The sequence below is a fragment of the Heloderma suspectum genome, chromosome 16 (assembly GCF_057233095.1).
Source record: "Heloderma suspectum isolate Gila_16-S chromosome 16, 16-S_ref, whole genome shotgun sequence".
In the NCBI taxonomy this organism is placed as follows: domain Eukaryota; kingdom Metazoa; phylum Chordata; class Lepidosauria; order Squamata; family Helodermatidae; genus Heloderma; species Heloderma suspectum.
The window spans coordinates 5816284-5831588 of record NC_139473.1 but is presented as its reverse complement, the minus strand read 5'-3'; the positions used below and the strand labels follow the sequence as shown (position 1 = coordinate 5831588).

The 15305-nt window shown below is 47.8% G+C and overlaps 1 protein-coding gene across 9 annotated transcripts in view; it reads right to left on the bottom strand.

Annotated features, from left to right (window-relative positions):
* The window catches only part of INTS2 (integrator complex subunit 2), a 39026-nt gene that overhangs the window by 2572 nt on the left and 21149 nt on the right, over positions 1-15305 (bottom strand). For all 9 annotated transcript variants that reach the window (XM_084823331.1, XM_084823327.1, XM_084823330.1 and 6 more), the window contains 8 exons: positions 13782-13946; positions 12179-12380; positions 11382-11507; positions 10025-10214; positions 7914-8192; positions 7305-7412; positions 3187-3292; positions 1403-1579 (listed from right to left, as the gene is read on the bottom strand). In XM_084823331.1, the coding sequence (XP_084679457.1) occupies positions 1403-1579; positions 3187-3292; positions 7305-7412; positions 7914-8192; positions 10025-10214; positions 11382-11507; positions 12179-12380; positions 13782-13946 (1353 nt within the window). The remainder of the gene's footprint in view (positions 1-1402; positions 1580-3186; positions 3293-7304; positions 7413-7913; positions 8193-10024; positions 10215-11381; positions 11508-12178; positions 12381-13781; positions 13947-15305) is intronic.

The following is a 15305-nucleotide window of genomic DNA, read 5'->3' as shown; positions in this document are numbered from 1 at the left end:
ATGAAGCCGTGTTCCTAAGAAAGGAGCTTAAAACTGTGATCCTACTGAGCAAGTCACATTTTGCAACTACAAAAAAGCTGAATTATTATTTAGCATTTTGGGGTTGTAATTTTTGTGAACCGCCCAGACAGCTTTGGCTATCAGGTGGTACAGAAATGAAATGAAAACTAAACAAAATGAAATTTCTGTTGTCCTATGTGTATATTATTCAAATCAAGCAGATTTGCATAATTTCTCTTATTCTGAATAAGAGAAGTTGTGGGCAGGGGCAACCCTGCCCCTGACCACGCAAATTTTATTCCACCATTCCTCTGATTGCTGAGATTTTAGGCATATGTTGTCCGTGTATCTTTGCCACCATAAGGGCTAGAAACTTTAATTGCATTTGAAAACAAAAGTGGAGATTCTTAGGAGGCTAGATTCTTTGGCCAATGCCACATTCATTGTTTTTTTTCCAATGCTGCCACAGGCTCGGGACATACATGTCACCGTAAAAATGTTGTATTTAGAGTGTTTCAATGCTTAATGTTGGATTATACTGATTTGTTGCAAACCGCCTCGGGAAGGTATACATGATAGAAGGCAAGGTAGACATCCGTTAACAATAAAGTACCATTGACCTCAGCGAAACGTATTTTTCTTACATTTATGGACAACTCCCTGGGAGAAGCTAGTTCCCCCCACCACCACCACCCCAACTTCACTGTTTCTAACAGTACGATCCTATCTTTCCCTTACATCCATTGGGCATAGATAGGATGACTCATAAATCTCCCTGAATCAGAAGAGCCCAAAGATACACCAGTGTAACAACATCCCTATTGTGGCAAAGGTAGCTGAAGGCAGAACCCCCATGCTGTTGGAATGTTGCCAACACGAGGGGAAGAAAAGTGTGTGAAACAGCAATGTGGCATACAATATAGGAAGCTTCCTATACTCATACGAGCAGTGGTGTTGTCAGGGTAGGACCTTCGGGCAGGGATGCAGGGGCAACTTGGCAGAATGAGCAGGAGGGTCCCCATATGCAACAGAGCTGGCTTACCACATTTTGAAGTTACATGAAATAATATACTTTATTGTCTAAAGAGCTGCTCCCACCCCCATACGATCTTGAAGTCCAGGGTCTAAAATGACCTAGCAGCACTATCATCTCCAAAGATGCCAATAGGTGGCATAAACTCAACACACTCCCACTGAAGTTAATGGAGAGCGCCAGACAACTGTCCCCCAATCTGCCCCCGAAAGGACTGTCCCCCAATCTGCCCTGAAAAGACTGTCTCCCAATCTGCCCCACAAAAGACTGTCCCCCAACCTGCCTCCGCATGCCCATGACAGAGGATGGGATTACAACTAACTCAGAGGACAATCACAGCACATCATACACACCCAGACAATTACTTACGGGTAATGATAGGGTCGAAGTCTCTTGTCTCTGTGGCGACATCGGAGGCGCAAACCTGCCCAATCTGGATGAGCAGGGACATGATATCCTCGTAGAGAGGAGGAAAGGCTTGGCAGAATGAGACCAAGCAGGGCAGGGTGGGCATGAAAAAGGCATAGCGCTTTGCTTCGGTTAAAACTGGTGAGACAACAGAAGCCATTTTAATGGATGGAAGGGCATGTTGAAAGCTGCCATTTTAACTAAAAGCTGTATTTTGTGTTCCCCAGAAAAGAGAAGATTTCCCTACAGGCCTCCAAACACAATGATGCATCAGTAAGATCTGTCTGTGTATTGTTTTAAAAGAGCACATAAAAAAAAAAAACCCCAGAAGGGAATGCACTTTATAGCCATGAAATATATAGCTGCACATTATAATTATTGATATAACACCATCAATGGGGACATTATTCCAGAGGAGTAGCTGCTTTAGTGTGTTGAAGCGGAATCAAGAGTTTTGTGGCACCAGCTTATACCACACTAAGGGCACAATCCTATGCTTGTTTTGGCAGAAAAGCCTTACAGTTCCCAGCATGCCCCAGCCAGCCATGCTGGCTGGGGTATGCTGGGAGTTGTATTGTATTTATTTATGTATTTACAACATTTATATACCGCTCCATATCTAAACAGATTCCAGAGTGGTGAACAATAAGAGAGGTAACAACAAAAAAGAGGGGGAAAACATGAACAACAAGAACAACATTGATTCACAAATCTATGATAATTGCAGATGTCCATGTGCTTTTAAACTATATTCCCATGATGTGGGGATTAACAGATGGACAGAAAAAGTGGCCTTTGAGAGAACCTTGCAGTTGCAAAGAGACTCATATTACAAGCTTGGAAAAATCAAGCACCCACCACCTATCATCCAGTGGTCTGAAGATCGTACCACTCTTGCTGCATCCTACAGGCGTCAATTTATTTATTTATTTATTTATTTATTTATTTTCATTTCTATACCGCCCAATAGCCGAAGCTCTCTGGGCGGTTCACAAAAACTAAAACCAAACAACACACAATAAAACAATTTAAAATATATAGAACATTAAAACCACAATATAACAATACAACCACATTAAAACCTAGCAGCAGTACAGGAGTTTAAAATACAGATTTAAAACAGCAAAGATAAAAATTTAGAAAGCTAAAATGCCTGGGAAAATGAAAAGGTCTTCACCTGGCACCGAAAGGAGTACAGTGTAGGCGCCAGGCGAACCTCACTAGGGAGCTCATTCCAGAGCCGGGGTGCCACAAGAGAAAAAGCCCTCCTCCTAGTAGCCACCCGCCTCACTTCCTTTGGCAGGGGCTCACGGAGAAGGGCCGCTGATGATGATCTTAAGGTCCGGGCAGGCACATATGGGAGGAGGCGATCCAATTTAGTCTGGATGCTTATTGAGATGTATTGACTGCTTATATTAATGTATGTATTTGAAGCAGAAGTGTGAAATCCTTTTTTTCTTCTGTTTTTTTTTAATTACTGTTGCTGCGAAATGTACCAATTTTTACCTAAAAATTTTGCCAGGTGAGCCAGCTAGTGAGGGAGAAGCCAAAAAGCAGTTGTTCCCAGCAAGGCTGAAGGAGAGGACATTGCTGACTCAACCCTCCGTCTGCTACTGCCAGAGGTTTCGTCAAAGGAGTGGGACGTGGGAATTTCCCTTTTGACTACAACCACAAGTCACTCAGACAGAAGGCCTCCCCAGCTCCCACACCCCAAATGCTGGCTCACTGCAGGATCCCACTCTTACCTGTTAGCAGTGTCCCCATGACATTGATAGCCAAACGTGCCACGCTGAGGGATTTCGGTAGAGCATACTGAATACACAAATAAGAAAGCAGCTGGATAGCAAAAATCTGGAATGTGAAGGACAAAATAAGTGGTTTTAGTTTTTGTGAACCGCCCAGAGAGCTTCGGCTATTGGGCGGTATAGAAATAAATAAAATAAATAAAAATAAAAATAAATAAATAAGTGGGAGAAAAGAAAGCCCAGATATAAAATCAGTGCTAGCATTTATTATTATATTTTTGGAAGTAGCTAAGGCTATTCTGTGGCAGTGTTTATTCTGGATTAAAATTGGAGGCATGCTTTTTACTCCTATATTCAAAAATGATACATACAGTCAGGGCCAGAAATATTGGAACAAGGATAACTATTGTGGCAGTTGGCCTCTGTACACCACCACATTGAAGTTGAAAGGAAACACACCCAGATGGGAGCGAAATCAGGACTTCCAGCTGTAATTCAAGGGGTGAGACAAAAGTGGGGCACTAGCCATTCAGGAAGGACAGCCAGTGGCATGCACACACACCCATCGCTGGTGGCTCATAAGTAATGGAACAAACCAACATAATTTCAAACGTAAGCATCGCCTTTAGTGCCTGGATGAAAATCCTTTGCAGTCAATGACTGCCTGAAGTCTGGAACCCATGGACATGACCAAATGCGGAGTTTCCTCCTTCGAGATGCTTTGCCAGGCCTTTACTGCAGCTGCCTTCAGCTGCTGCTTGTCTGTGGCTCTTTCTGCCTTCAGTCTTGTCTTCAGTAAGTGAAAAGCATGCTCTATTGGGTTGAGATCAGGTGACTGACTTGGCCATTGAAGAACATCCCACTTCTTTGCCTTGAGAAACTCTTGGGTAGCTTTTGCTGTATGTTTTGGGTCATGATCCATCTGCAATATGAAGCGGCGTCCTATCAGTTTGGCAGCATTCGGCTGAATATGAGCAGAAAGTACAGCCCTATACACTTCAGAATTCATCCTGCTGCTTTTCTCAGCAGTCAGGTCATCAATAAACACCAATGACCCGGCTCCATTGGCAGCCATACATACCCATGCCATACTGCCTCCACCATGTTTGACAGATGATGTGGTATGCTTTGGATCATGAGCTGTTCCCTTCCTTCTCCATACTTTTCTCTTCCCATCATTCTGGTACAAGTTAATCTTGTTTTCATGGGTCCAAAGAATCTTATTCCAGAACCGGGTAGGCTTTTTTAGGTGTTTGCTGGCAAAGGTTAATCTGGCCTTTCTGTTCTTGAGCATTACCAGTGGTTGGCACCTTGTTGTGAAGCCTCTGTATTTACATTCATAAAGCTGTCTCTTGACTGTAGATGTTGACAATGACATGCCTACCTCCTCAAGAGCATTCTTGACCTGGCTAGATGTTGTGAAAGGGTTCCTCTTCACCATGAGCAGAATTCTGCGGTCATCCACTTTAGTTGTCTTCTGTGGTCTTCCAGGCCTTTTGCTGTTGCTGAGCTTGCTAGTTAATTTCTTCTTTTTCAGGATGTTCCGAACTGTTGTACTGGCCACTCCCACAGTTTTTGCTCTCTCTCTGATGGGTTTATTTTGTTTCCTCAGCCTAATGATGGCCTCCTTCACTCGCATGGACACCTCTTTGGACCTCATGTTGGGAGTTCCAGTGAACAGCTACCAAATGCAAATGTAACACTCAGAACCAGTTCCAGGCCTTTTATCTGCTTGATTGGTCATGGGGCACCCAGGAAACAGGCCACACCTGGCCATGCAGCTGCTTGTCAGCCATTCATTCCATTACTTATGAGCCACCAACGATAGGGGTGTGTGTATGCCCCTGGCTGTACTTCCTGAATGGTTAGTGCCCCACTTTTGTCAAACCCCTTGAATTACAGCTGAAAGTCCTGACTTAGCTCCCATCTGGATGTGTTTCCTTTCAACTTCAATGTGGTGGTGTACAGAGGCCAAAACAGTTATCCTTGTTCCAATATTTCTGGCCCTGACTATACAATTTATTTTACATTCCCCAGGTGTCCCCAACCTGTTTGGGTTGGTGGGCACATTTGGAATTTTGTTGGTGCTCTCAGAAAATGGTTGCTATGGGGGAGGCTTGCCCATTCATAAAATGGCCACCACAGGGGTCATGGCCGGTCACAAAACACCCATTTCTGAGAAGGCAAACTGGTGAGACTAAAAGATGAGCAACTTGCCCAAGAACCTAAGTACAAGGCAGAAAACCTAAGTACAAGCCCACAAACAGGACATGGGTCTAAGCTCCAAAACACAAAACCCCTCTTCTGAATGCTGTGACAGAATGCGCCGGGACCAGCCCCAACCTCCCTGGCAGGGAGGACTGCTCAGGACCCGATCCCGGCTCTCCTTCCAAAAATAGGACTGGCCACACCCGGCCTTCCAGTCCCCCAAAATACCCCGTAGCCATCCTCCTAAGCCAAGAGGCACTGAAATCAGCACTGAGGTTATGCGGAGAAATCACACCAAATAAAGGTTGGGTAAAGGTTTATTAAAATAAAAATAAAGGGGTGGAGGGAAAGGGAACAATGGAAGTAGAAAGCCAAATTACTTAACTATATACAAAGAGCTTTATGAATGCACACCCAAGCAAAATAATACAGCTATCTGGCCTATCCTTACCTACCCAAGTATGGATCTCCCTGGAAAGCAACCAGCTGTCTGCAGGTCCAGGACCACCAGGATGGAGACCTCAGGCCTCTACCTCAGCCCTCTTTTAAAGCCCAACCCTGGCAACCCAGGTCAGATTTTCCTTCAGCCAGCCATTGGCTCAGTCCCTGGGTGGGCCGCCCTGGCCTCCAAGAGGCTGGAACTCCCCCAACGCCAGGGGCTGGCACTTCCCAATTCGCAGGGGCTGCGCCTGGCTTTGAGCAAAGGGCCAAGGAGCCTCTAGAGAACGCACGATCCCAGGTAGTGACATCCGATGTGACCGCCTGGCTCAAACGTATGGTGGAAAACAGGCCGTCATTCTTGACAACAGCAAATAAAAATGGCGCTGGGGCAGCACCTGGCTTTGCAGCATGGCAGCCTCCCAGTTTAAAGAACACCAGCAACGAGGAGCACATTTCCTGCACTGAGCAGGGGGTTGGACTCGATGGCCTTGTAGGCCCCTTCCAACCCTACTATTCTATGATTCTATGATTTAGCTCCTGCCCTTCGGCATCGCCGAGGGCAGCGCTTCACTTTCCCCCATGAGGTGAATAGACACCAATCACTCCTGTGGGAAAATATGGAACACGGCACTCAGGGACACTGTTTTCTGTTTAGCTGAGGTATCCATTTATTACGTTTCAGGCGAACCTCACAAAGCAATTGATGTCAAATTACTACTGCTGCTGCTACTACTCTTCTTACTACTGGTACTATTAATTTCATAACCGGCACAGTGAGGGCACGCATCTCTCCCTGATCCCTGATGCAGGACAGTCTGTCCCTCGCAGACAGACATCTTCAAGGGGGTGCCACGTGCAACTTTAAACAAAGGCCTCCCAGGCAACTCACAACAGACAAGCCCTTCATGCACTTGGGCATTTTGCTAGCGAACTTTAGTCACCATCATCAAACCTAAGCCGAATAAACATCACTGCGGTGTTTGGATGCTCTGTGTGAAGGGAATGGGGCTGTAACAAAGTAGCAGAGCACACACTTTGCATGCACACGGTCCCAGGTTCGATCTCTGGTTTCTGCAGGCAGGGCTGGGAAAAACTCCTGACTGAACCCAGTACAGCTGCTGCCAGCAAGAACAGGATCAGACCGAAGGCCTCTCTAGTCCAGCGTTCTGTTCCCGCCATGGCCAACCAGTTGCCCCAACGGGAAGCCCACAGGCAGGACATGACAGCAATAACACCCCCCCGCCCGTGGTCCCCAGCAAATGGTATTGAGCCGGATACTGTCTCTGATACTGGAGGGAACATATAGCCATTGTGACTAGTAGCCCGTGATAGCTTTAAGAACTAGGTGGACCAATGGCATAAAGGCAGGTTGCTCTGTATATTTTTCAAGAGTTGCCTACTGGATCTGACCTTCAAGTGACTGAGGGAGGGAGAAGGGATGGAGAAGACAACTGCCACACACACCATACCTGTTTCTCCAGTTCAGGTTGGGCAATCAGCTCAGGTATGAAGTCCAGGCAGATGTGCATAGATGGGATGCCAGCTACTGTGAGGGAAAGGAGTTCACATGGATAGCCCTGTTTGAGCAAACAAAAGAGCCGGGGGGGGGGGGGGGAGAAGAAAGAGGCCATGGGTTATTTGGGGGTTGTTTCCCACTCAAACAAGCCATGCCGCCTGGGTTTGGACAACACGACAAGTCCCAGCTGGGCAGGCAATTAGGGTAATGGTGCCTGGCACATGCCGGTGGTATAAATAAGCTACAGGGGCTTGTTTTGATCCTGTGAATGAGAGAAAGAGATCTGGGTTACACCATAGGCCAGACGCTTCAGGTGGATCAAGGAGCTGGAAGGAAACACATCTAGCTCACCTGCAGGGTTCTCTTCATGGATTGTTTGTGGTTAACAAACCATGGTTTGTTGGCATGGCTGGGTTCAGACAACACGATAACCCACATTTTAACAACAACCTGTGGTTCAACGACAACCCATACTCAACCCTTGACCGTGGGTTATCGTGTTGCCCAAACTCAGCCACTGAATGAGCCTATGAAGCAGCAGGAAAATACAGCACACACACACCTGGAAGTGAACCAGCTTAGCGATGTTGGGGTCAGCAATGAACATCTGGTGCAAGAGGCAGCAGATGAGGCACTGCACCTCACGCAAGTTGCAGAGAAGGCTGTCCTCTTCTTTCTCCCCGTCTCCCTGCTCCCCCTCCTCCTCCTCCCGTTTCGGTTGTCTTTTCCGAGGACTGGAGCCTGGGATGCTCTTCAGTGGCCTGCCAGAGGTGCTGCCCAGAAGTTTCTCTTCTTCCATTGGCAAGCAGATCTCCAGCAGGATCTGGACGGCGGCGCTATCCTGGAGGACACCCAAGGATGCACAGAACAACAAGACTTCTTAATTATTTTTGAAAGTCCAAAATGGTTTGGGGACAAATTATCTGAAGGCCTACCCACACCTGTATGAACCCGTATTAAGTTCAGCATCAGGAGCCCTACTCCGGTCCACCAGCACGAGCAGGGCTTTTTTTGTGGTAGCCCCCAAATTATGGAATGCCCTCCCTTGAGAGATCTGGTTAGCGCCTGCTTGGTTAACTTTTCAGCACAAGGCAAAATACTTTTTTATTCTCCCAGGCCTTTTAGAAGTATTTTTAACTGCTTCTTGCTTTTTAAAAAAATATGTTTATGGCTGGCTAGGGAATGCTGGGACCTGTAGAACCTTTTCTGTCTGAACATTCATAGGACTGCACCCTTAATTTGTTAGCCACCTTGAACTTTTAAGGAAAGGCCTGTTCATTTTGGGGGGCAAATACATTTCAAGACAGGTTTGGAGGCTACTGTTCAGGAAAAACGTCCATAGGGTTTTTTTTAAAGGAAGCAAGTAATGCATTATATGCCAGGTGGTGGGAGGCCGCTTTTGAAGGCTACTTCTACTGGCGTAGAATACGCAACTAGCGGTGTGGAAAACATCCCACCAGTTCTAAAATATCTCCACCAGCTTCCAGCTTGAGCTTCCTCTGCCAGCTGTCCCAGGCCTTGTGCCCTCCAGATATGCTGGGACGACAACTCCATCATCCCACAGTCTGCTATAGGAACATAGGAAGCTTATATGATTGGCAATTTGGGGGCTTGTCTATTTTTATATTCAGCCAATTTATCAGAAGCAATAAATGATAGGAAGCATAGGAATAGAAGAGGATAAATGACTGCTCAGGCTAACTGTAAAACAACAGTAGTTTTCAGCGTAAAACCTTTTGTTTCCATTTAGGAATGTAGGAAGCTGCTGTTAAGGAAATATCCAAGGCAGGTTAGGTTGAACAGTCAGAAATGTATTAAAGCACATCACGGCTGTGAGACAGACGAAACTGGGTCTCCCTCAAATAACAGAATCAGGATGCATTTATTCAGACTGAAAGTTGGAGAACAAAGAGAATACACTACGCATGCTCAGAAACCAATTACTACTCAGCAACAGTCTTATCAGCACAGCAGCCTTCTTATCTTTAGGGATGAGTTACTTTGGTGGATAGGAATTTCTTGCTTATGAGCAAGTTACAATTACCTTCTCATGGTCATTCATACGCGCACACACACACACACACACACACACTCAATCCCGTCAGGCACCTCGCCTGAACCAAACTATTTACAAGACCTAGTCAGGCCTACTTTCACACTGCCTTATACTGAGTCAGACCTTTGGCCCATATGACCCAGTATTGCTGATGCTGACTGGCAGCAACTGCTCCCCGGGGTCCCAGGCGGAAATTTTTCCAGCCCTACCTGGAGATGCCAGGAACTGAACCAGGAACCTTCTGCATGTGAAGCCGGGGCTGTGCCACAGACCTACAGTCCCTCCATGCAGCACTGACTGTGGGATTATGGGAGTTGTCTGGAGGGCATCAGATTGCAGGCAGATGTCCCATACAATGCAGGTACTGACCCTCACATACGTCTCCTAGGGCTTGGGACCAGGAACCTAAAAACACACTCCACCCTTTCTTGTATAAACCAGCCCAATCATTAACGTTCTCTCCTGTGGCCTTCCACAGGGTCCTGTCCCATGCCTATCATGAGATGAATCACAGAATCATAGAACAGTAGGGTTGGAAGGGGCCTACAAGACCATCGAGTCCAACCCCCTGCTCAGTGCAGGAGTCCAAGTCAGAGCATGAGCGCTGGTGGAATTACCTGGGCGGCCAGCAGGGCATTCTTCAGCTCCTCCCGTGTGACATCTGCACCCTCCAGGCCCAGCACGTTGTTTTGGGATGGCCGCATGCCTTGGTCCGCCGTTTCTTTGAGATGGGCGCTCAAGTAGGCTTTCGAGGCAAGCAGGTATCCATTCAGCATGTGCAGAGTGATGTCCATCAGAGGAGGACACCTAAGGGGCAGCAGAGAGAAAGAGAAAAGGGTTGCCAGAAAAAGCAAGGTGAACCCCCCACCAAAAAAAATGAAGGAAAGGGGACAGGCAGTGTGGTGCAGTGGTTAGTGTGTTGGACTGGGACTTGGGAGGTCAGGGTTCAAGACCCCACTTGGCCATGAAGCCAAGTGGTGTCTCTGCATCATGCTGCAGTGGAAGACTTGACTGCAACTGCGGGAGAGAATCTGGTGAAATTGTAATGAAGTCTCTTTATACCTCTGATCCCCTCCAAAGGCCCGTCTCTGGGCGCCCCCACCTAACGAGGCGCAACAGGTGGCCCAATAGAGAGAGGGCTTTTTCACTGGTGGCACCCAGGTTGGGGAACCCAGAGACAGTTGCCTGGCACCCCGCTATAGTGTCTTCAGCGCCAGGTGAAGACCTTTTTTTCTTCCAGGCATTGACGAGTTAAGATTAGAATTGAGAGCCGGCCTGGTGCAGTGGTTAGAGCGTTGGGCTGGGACTGGGAAGATCCGGGTTCAAGTCCCCACTTGGCCAGGAAGCTCCCTGGGTGACTCTGGGCCAGTCTCTGACTCTCAGCCTAACCTGCCTCACAGGGTTGTTGTGAGGATTAACTGGAGTGAGGAAGACCACATAAGCCTTGGGTTGCTTGGAGGAAAGGCAGGATAGAAATGTAACAATAAAATAAATAAGAAAAAGCTTCTTAAGCTGTGCTGCAGCAAACGGCCAGGGGTGTGTTGCATTATTATAATTCCGCACCCAGGAAGTCCAGATTCTGAGCCAGGAAGAGCTGAATTTTGAAACTCGCATCAAGCACACAAACTGAGCAAAGGGAGGCCCACTTTCTCATTTCATATCATTTATTCTGCTAGAGTCATGTAACTAACCGACAACCTGTTGGCCACATTAATTCAGCCATCCCGCTGGCTGAGAAAATTTCGGCAAGCATGGTTCACACCTTTGCAAAGTAGATCTCTACATCCATGAGGGCTAGAAACTTGCCATTTAAAAAGAAAAAAGCAGACATTCCAGGCTTATCGCCATCTTCTGCAATTTTTCCCTACGCTCCTGTAGAATTGTGGCATATGCATAGCCCAGATCACGACATAACCTTTGTGAGTGACAGAGGCCAAGACCGGGGGGGGGGGGGGGGAAGAGAAGACTGCTTACCTGTGGACTCTCTGATCACATCTCAACACAATCAGAGGGTCAATCATCAGGTCCTTCTGAGTGTACTTTTGTTGTCTGATCATCTTGACAGACGGCTGCAAGGCGTTCACGGTCATCACCCACAACCTAGAGAAAAGGAGGGCTATGAAGCCAACACTCTGTTCCCCGAGGGCCCCCACACAGATCCTCAGCAAAGGCCATTTTTGTGAACAAGCAAGGCTAGACAAATTCCTGGAGGAGGAGAAGGCTATCAGTGGCTCCTAGTCCAGATGGCTAGATGCTCCCTCCAGGATCAGAGCCTGTATACCTGTGTACACCAGCTGCTGGGGAACACGGGCGGGAGGGTTGTTGCACTTGTGTCCTGCTGGTGGGTTTCCCGTGGGCGGCTGGTTAGCCACTGTGGGAACAGAATGCTGGACCTTTGGTTTCATCCAGGAGGGTTCTTCTTATGATAGTTCAGCTAGATGGTCAGGCAGATCTTGCTGGTGTCTCACTTATCCTACTAGAGTCGCATAACTGGTTGACCACCTGTTTGCCATCACATTAATTCAGCCATTGAACGATCATATATTACACACACACACACACACACACACACCACACCACAACAAAAGCCCTGCTGGATCAGACCAAAAAATCCACCTAATTCAGCACCCATCCCCCGGAGCGGCCAGCCAGATGCCTCCTGGGAAGCCCACAAGCAACCACATGGGGCAGCAACAAATATCCGGCAGCCCCTGACACGGAGCAGGCAGCGGGAGGCCTAGAGCCGCGCAGGGGAAGAGCCACCACCGTACCTTCGAGGCATGACCGTGTTCAAGGCCATCCACAGCCGGCTGACCGTCTGAAGAATCCGGCGAGGGATCCCAGGGCAGAGCAGCTGATGCATGTGGGACGTCAGCGCCTCCGCGTAGGGGATCAGCTCTCCGGCCGAGAGGAGCGTCAAGTGCTCCAGAATCTGCAGGACCTGAGTGTGGCTTCCTTGCAGCGCTGAAAATGCTAAGGGGTTTGTTAAAAATGACAATGAAATAAAAGAGGGTGCTCCAGCTACAACTTTATGCCAGTAAGTACCTTAGAGCAGGAATGAGGAAGTCCTCGCCCGTCATATGTTGTCAGACTACAGCTCCCCTCATCCCCAACTTTCATCACTGATGGGAGCTGGAGTTCAACGACAGGCTCCCCACCCCTGGTTTAGAGGACTAGGAGCTCTAGCTATGACATGGCTGGATACCGGTCTCTTCCCCAAGGACTTTTCCTTGCAGGGGCTGTTTCTCCCGCTTTGGACACCACTTTCTCCCTGCCCCGCCCCCCCCGAAGCGAATTCACCTGATGCCATCTTTACTGTGCAGAAGCCAGGATAAAGCCCTGTCCCTGTTTTCCTTGAGCTTTTAAAAACCATTGAAAACATATTATTGGCAGTGACTGCTTGCTCTTAATTCCTGGTGTTTTATAACAGAGACTAGCGCAGGGGACTTGAACCTCTTTCTAGCACAGGGGTGTTGAACCTCGAGGACCAAATTCCATTTGGGAGCAGCTCTCGGGGGGCCACATTTCAGTGGTGGGCGGGGCTGAAGGCAAAAGGGGTGGGGCTTCATCTTTGGAAGACGCAAGGGAGAGGGAATCCTCCAAAACAATCTCTATGAGTTTTTCCCTTGATGAAGACCAAGTGTCAAAACATGTTGGGAATTCAACTGGTGCAGCTGTTTCTTTTTTGACTTTGGTTTCCAGCCTTACAGCTGTTTTTTCTGGTTCCTATTGGCACTGTGCGGCCAAAATACCAGCAAATGTTTCATTCAAAGCTCTTGCTGGCCGTCACTAAGCTTTAGGAGAGGCATTTCAATTCTCTGAATGGAGGAAAAGCTAAACAAAAGCCAGGAAACCACAAAATGATTGGGGGTGTGGACCTCTGAGGAGCCCCAGAGGGCTGGATTTGGCTCCTGGGCCAGATGTTCTACACCCCTGGTCTAGTGGCTGCCTTGAGACCTTTTAACAGTATTGAGAGAAACAAAAACATTATTGCCACCCACTCCATCCCCACACACACATACCTGCACTGGAGTGTGTTTTTATTTATTATTACATGTATATCCTGCCTTTCATCCTCTTGCAAGGAATCCAAGGCAGCATACATGATCCCCCTCTCCATTTTATCCTCACAACCACCCTGTGAGGTCGGTTAGGCTAAGATTCAGTGACTGGCCCAAGGTCACCCAAGTGAGCTTCACCCAGATCTCCTGTGTCCCCATCCTACACTCTAACCACTACATCACACTGGCTCTCGTGTTCCTTCGTCTTCTCCTTTTCCTGCATCCTCTCTCACGGAGGTTGTGCTGTTTAGTTTCAACTGTGTAGGTAAAAAAAAATGACCAAAGGCCCTTTCCAAGGGGAAAAGCACTCTACCTTCCTGGAGCTGCTTGGGAGAGTGTTTTTTGGCAGCGTTGATCAGGAGCATCCTGCGCAGCAAAGCGTCTGTGCCCGTGATGTGCTCCTCGCAGATCCAGTCATCCACAATGCAAAGGTGAGGGTAATTGGTAGCCAGGAGGCGCAGAAGTGCAGAATGCAAGCCTTCAAGGGTCGAGAGAGATTTTTGTTTATCCATTTATTAACCAAAATTATATTCCGCCCAACAACAGAGGGTCTCGGGACGGTTAACAACAGAACCTTTTAGAGCCATACATTTTTAAAAAAAACACTAGGGGGAGAAAAAACCACAAAATATTTAAAAAACTAAGAAAAATAAAACCAGCAGCAGCAAAAACATTTATACAGCGTATCTAAAAACACTAAATGATCTTGTTGGTTGGTTACATTTATATCCTTCCTTTCCTCTAAGGTGCCCAAGGTGGTGTACTTCATCCTCCTCCTCCTCTCCATTTTATACTCACAACAGCCCTGTGAGGTAGGTTAGGCTGAGGGTCAGAGACTGACCCAGAGTCACCCAGTGAGCTTCATGGCCAAGTGGGGACTAGAACCCAGGTCTCTGCAGTCCCACTCTAACCACTACACCAAGCTGGCTCTCAATTCTAATTTTAACACGTCAGTGCCTGGAAGGAAGAAAGGTCTTCACCTGGCACTGAAGACACTATAGCGGGGTGCCAGGCAACCATCTCTGGGTTCCCCAACCTGGGTGCCACCAGTGAAAAAGCCCTCTCCCTATTGGGCCACCTGTTGCACCTCGTTAGGTGGGCGTGCCCAGAGACAGGCCTTTGGAGAGGATGAGAGGTATAAAGAGACTTTGATCGTTACAATTTCACCAGATTCTCTCCTGCAGTTGCAGTCAAGTCTGTCCACTGCAGGATGATGCAGAGACACCACAGTGCAATGGATGCAAATCAACAGCGAAACTATCCGCCGCGACAAGTGGTTGAAAACACAGTTATTTTATCTTGGCCTTCTCTTGACATGACTGCTATTGTTGCTGTTACTGCTGCTAACATTGTTTACTGGTTTTATTGTTGGCTTTTGTTGTTTTTATCACTTTTAATATTTGTTTTTATGTATTTTACTGCTGTAAGCCACCTTGAGAGGGCTTCTGCCCTGAAAGGCGGCCAAGAAATATTTCAAATAAATGAATGAATGAATGAGTGAGCAAGTCTCCTGCCAGCCCAGTTCTGTGTCCTTTCTCCACTCACAGGGGCGAGAACCCGCGGCATCATACAGAGGGTGGGAGCCTGACCACCCTCTGGCCCGACTCCCTCCCGAAACACAGGAGTCATCGAGGGCTATGCACTTAACAAAAATTAGGAAGTTCTGCTAGGGTACCTGGCATGGTCGGGCATCTGCCAAGGGCCCACACCCCAGCAGGGACCCACTGGTGAGAGCCCCCTGAACTTGCTCCTCCTCTTCACCACTGCAAGCTCCTTCTTCCCCAGCCTCTCGCTCTGGGCCAGACAACGGTGGTGGTGAGAAGGAGCAGCAGGAGAT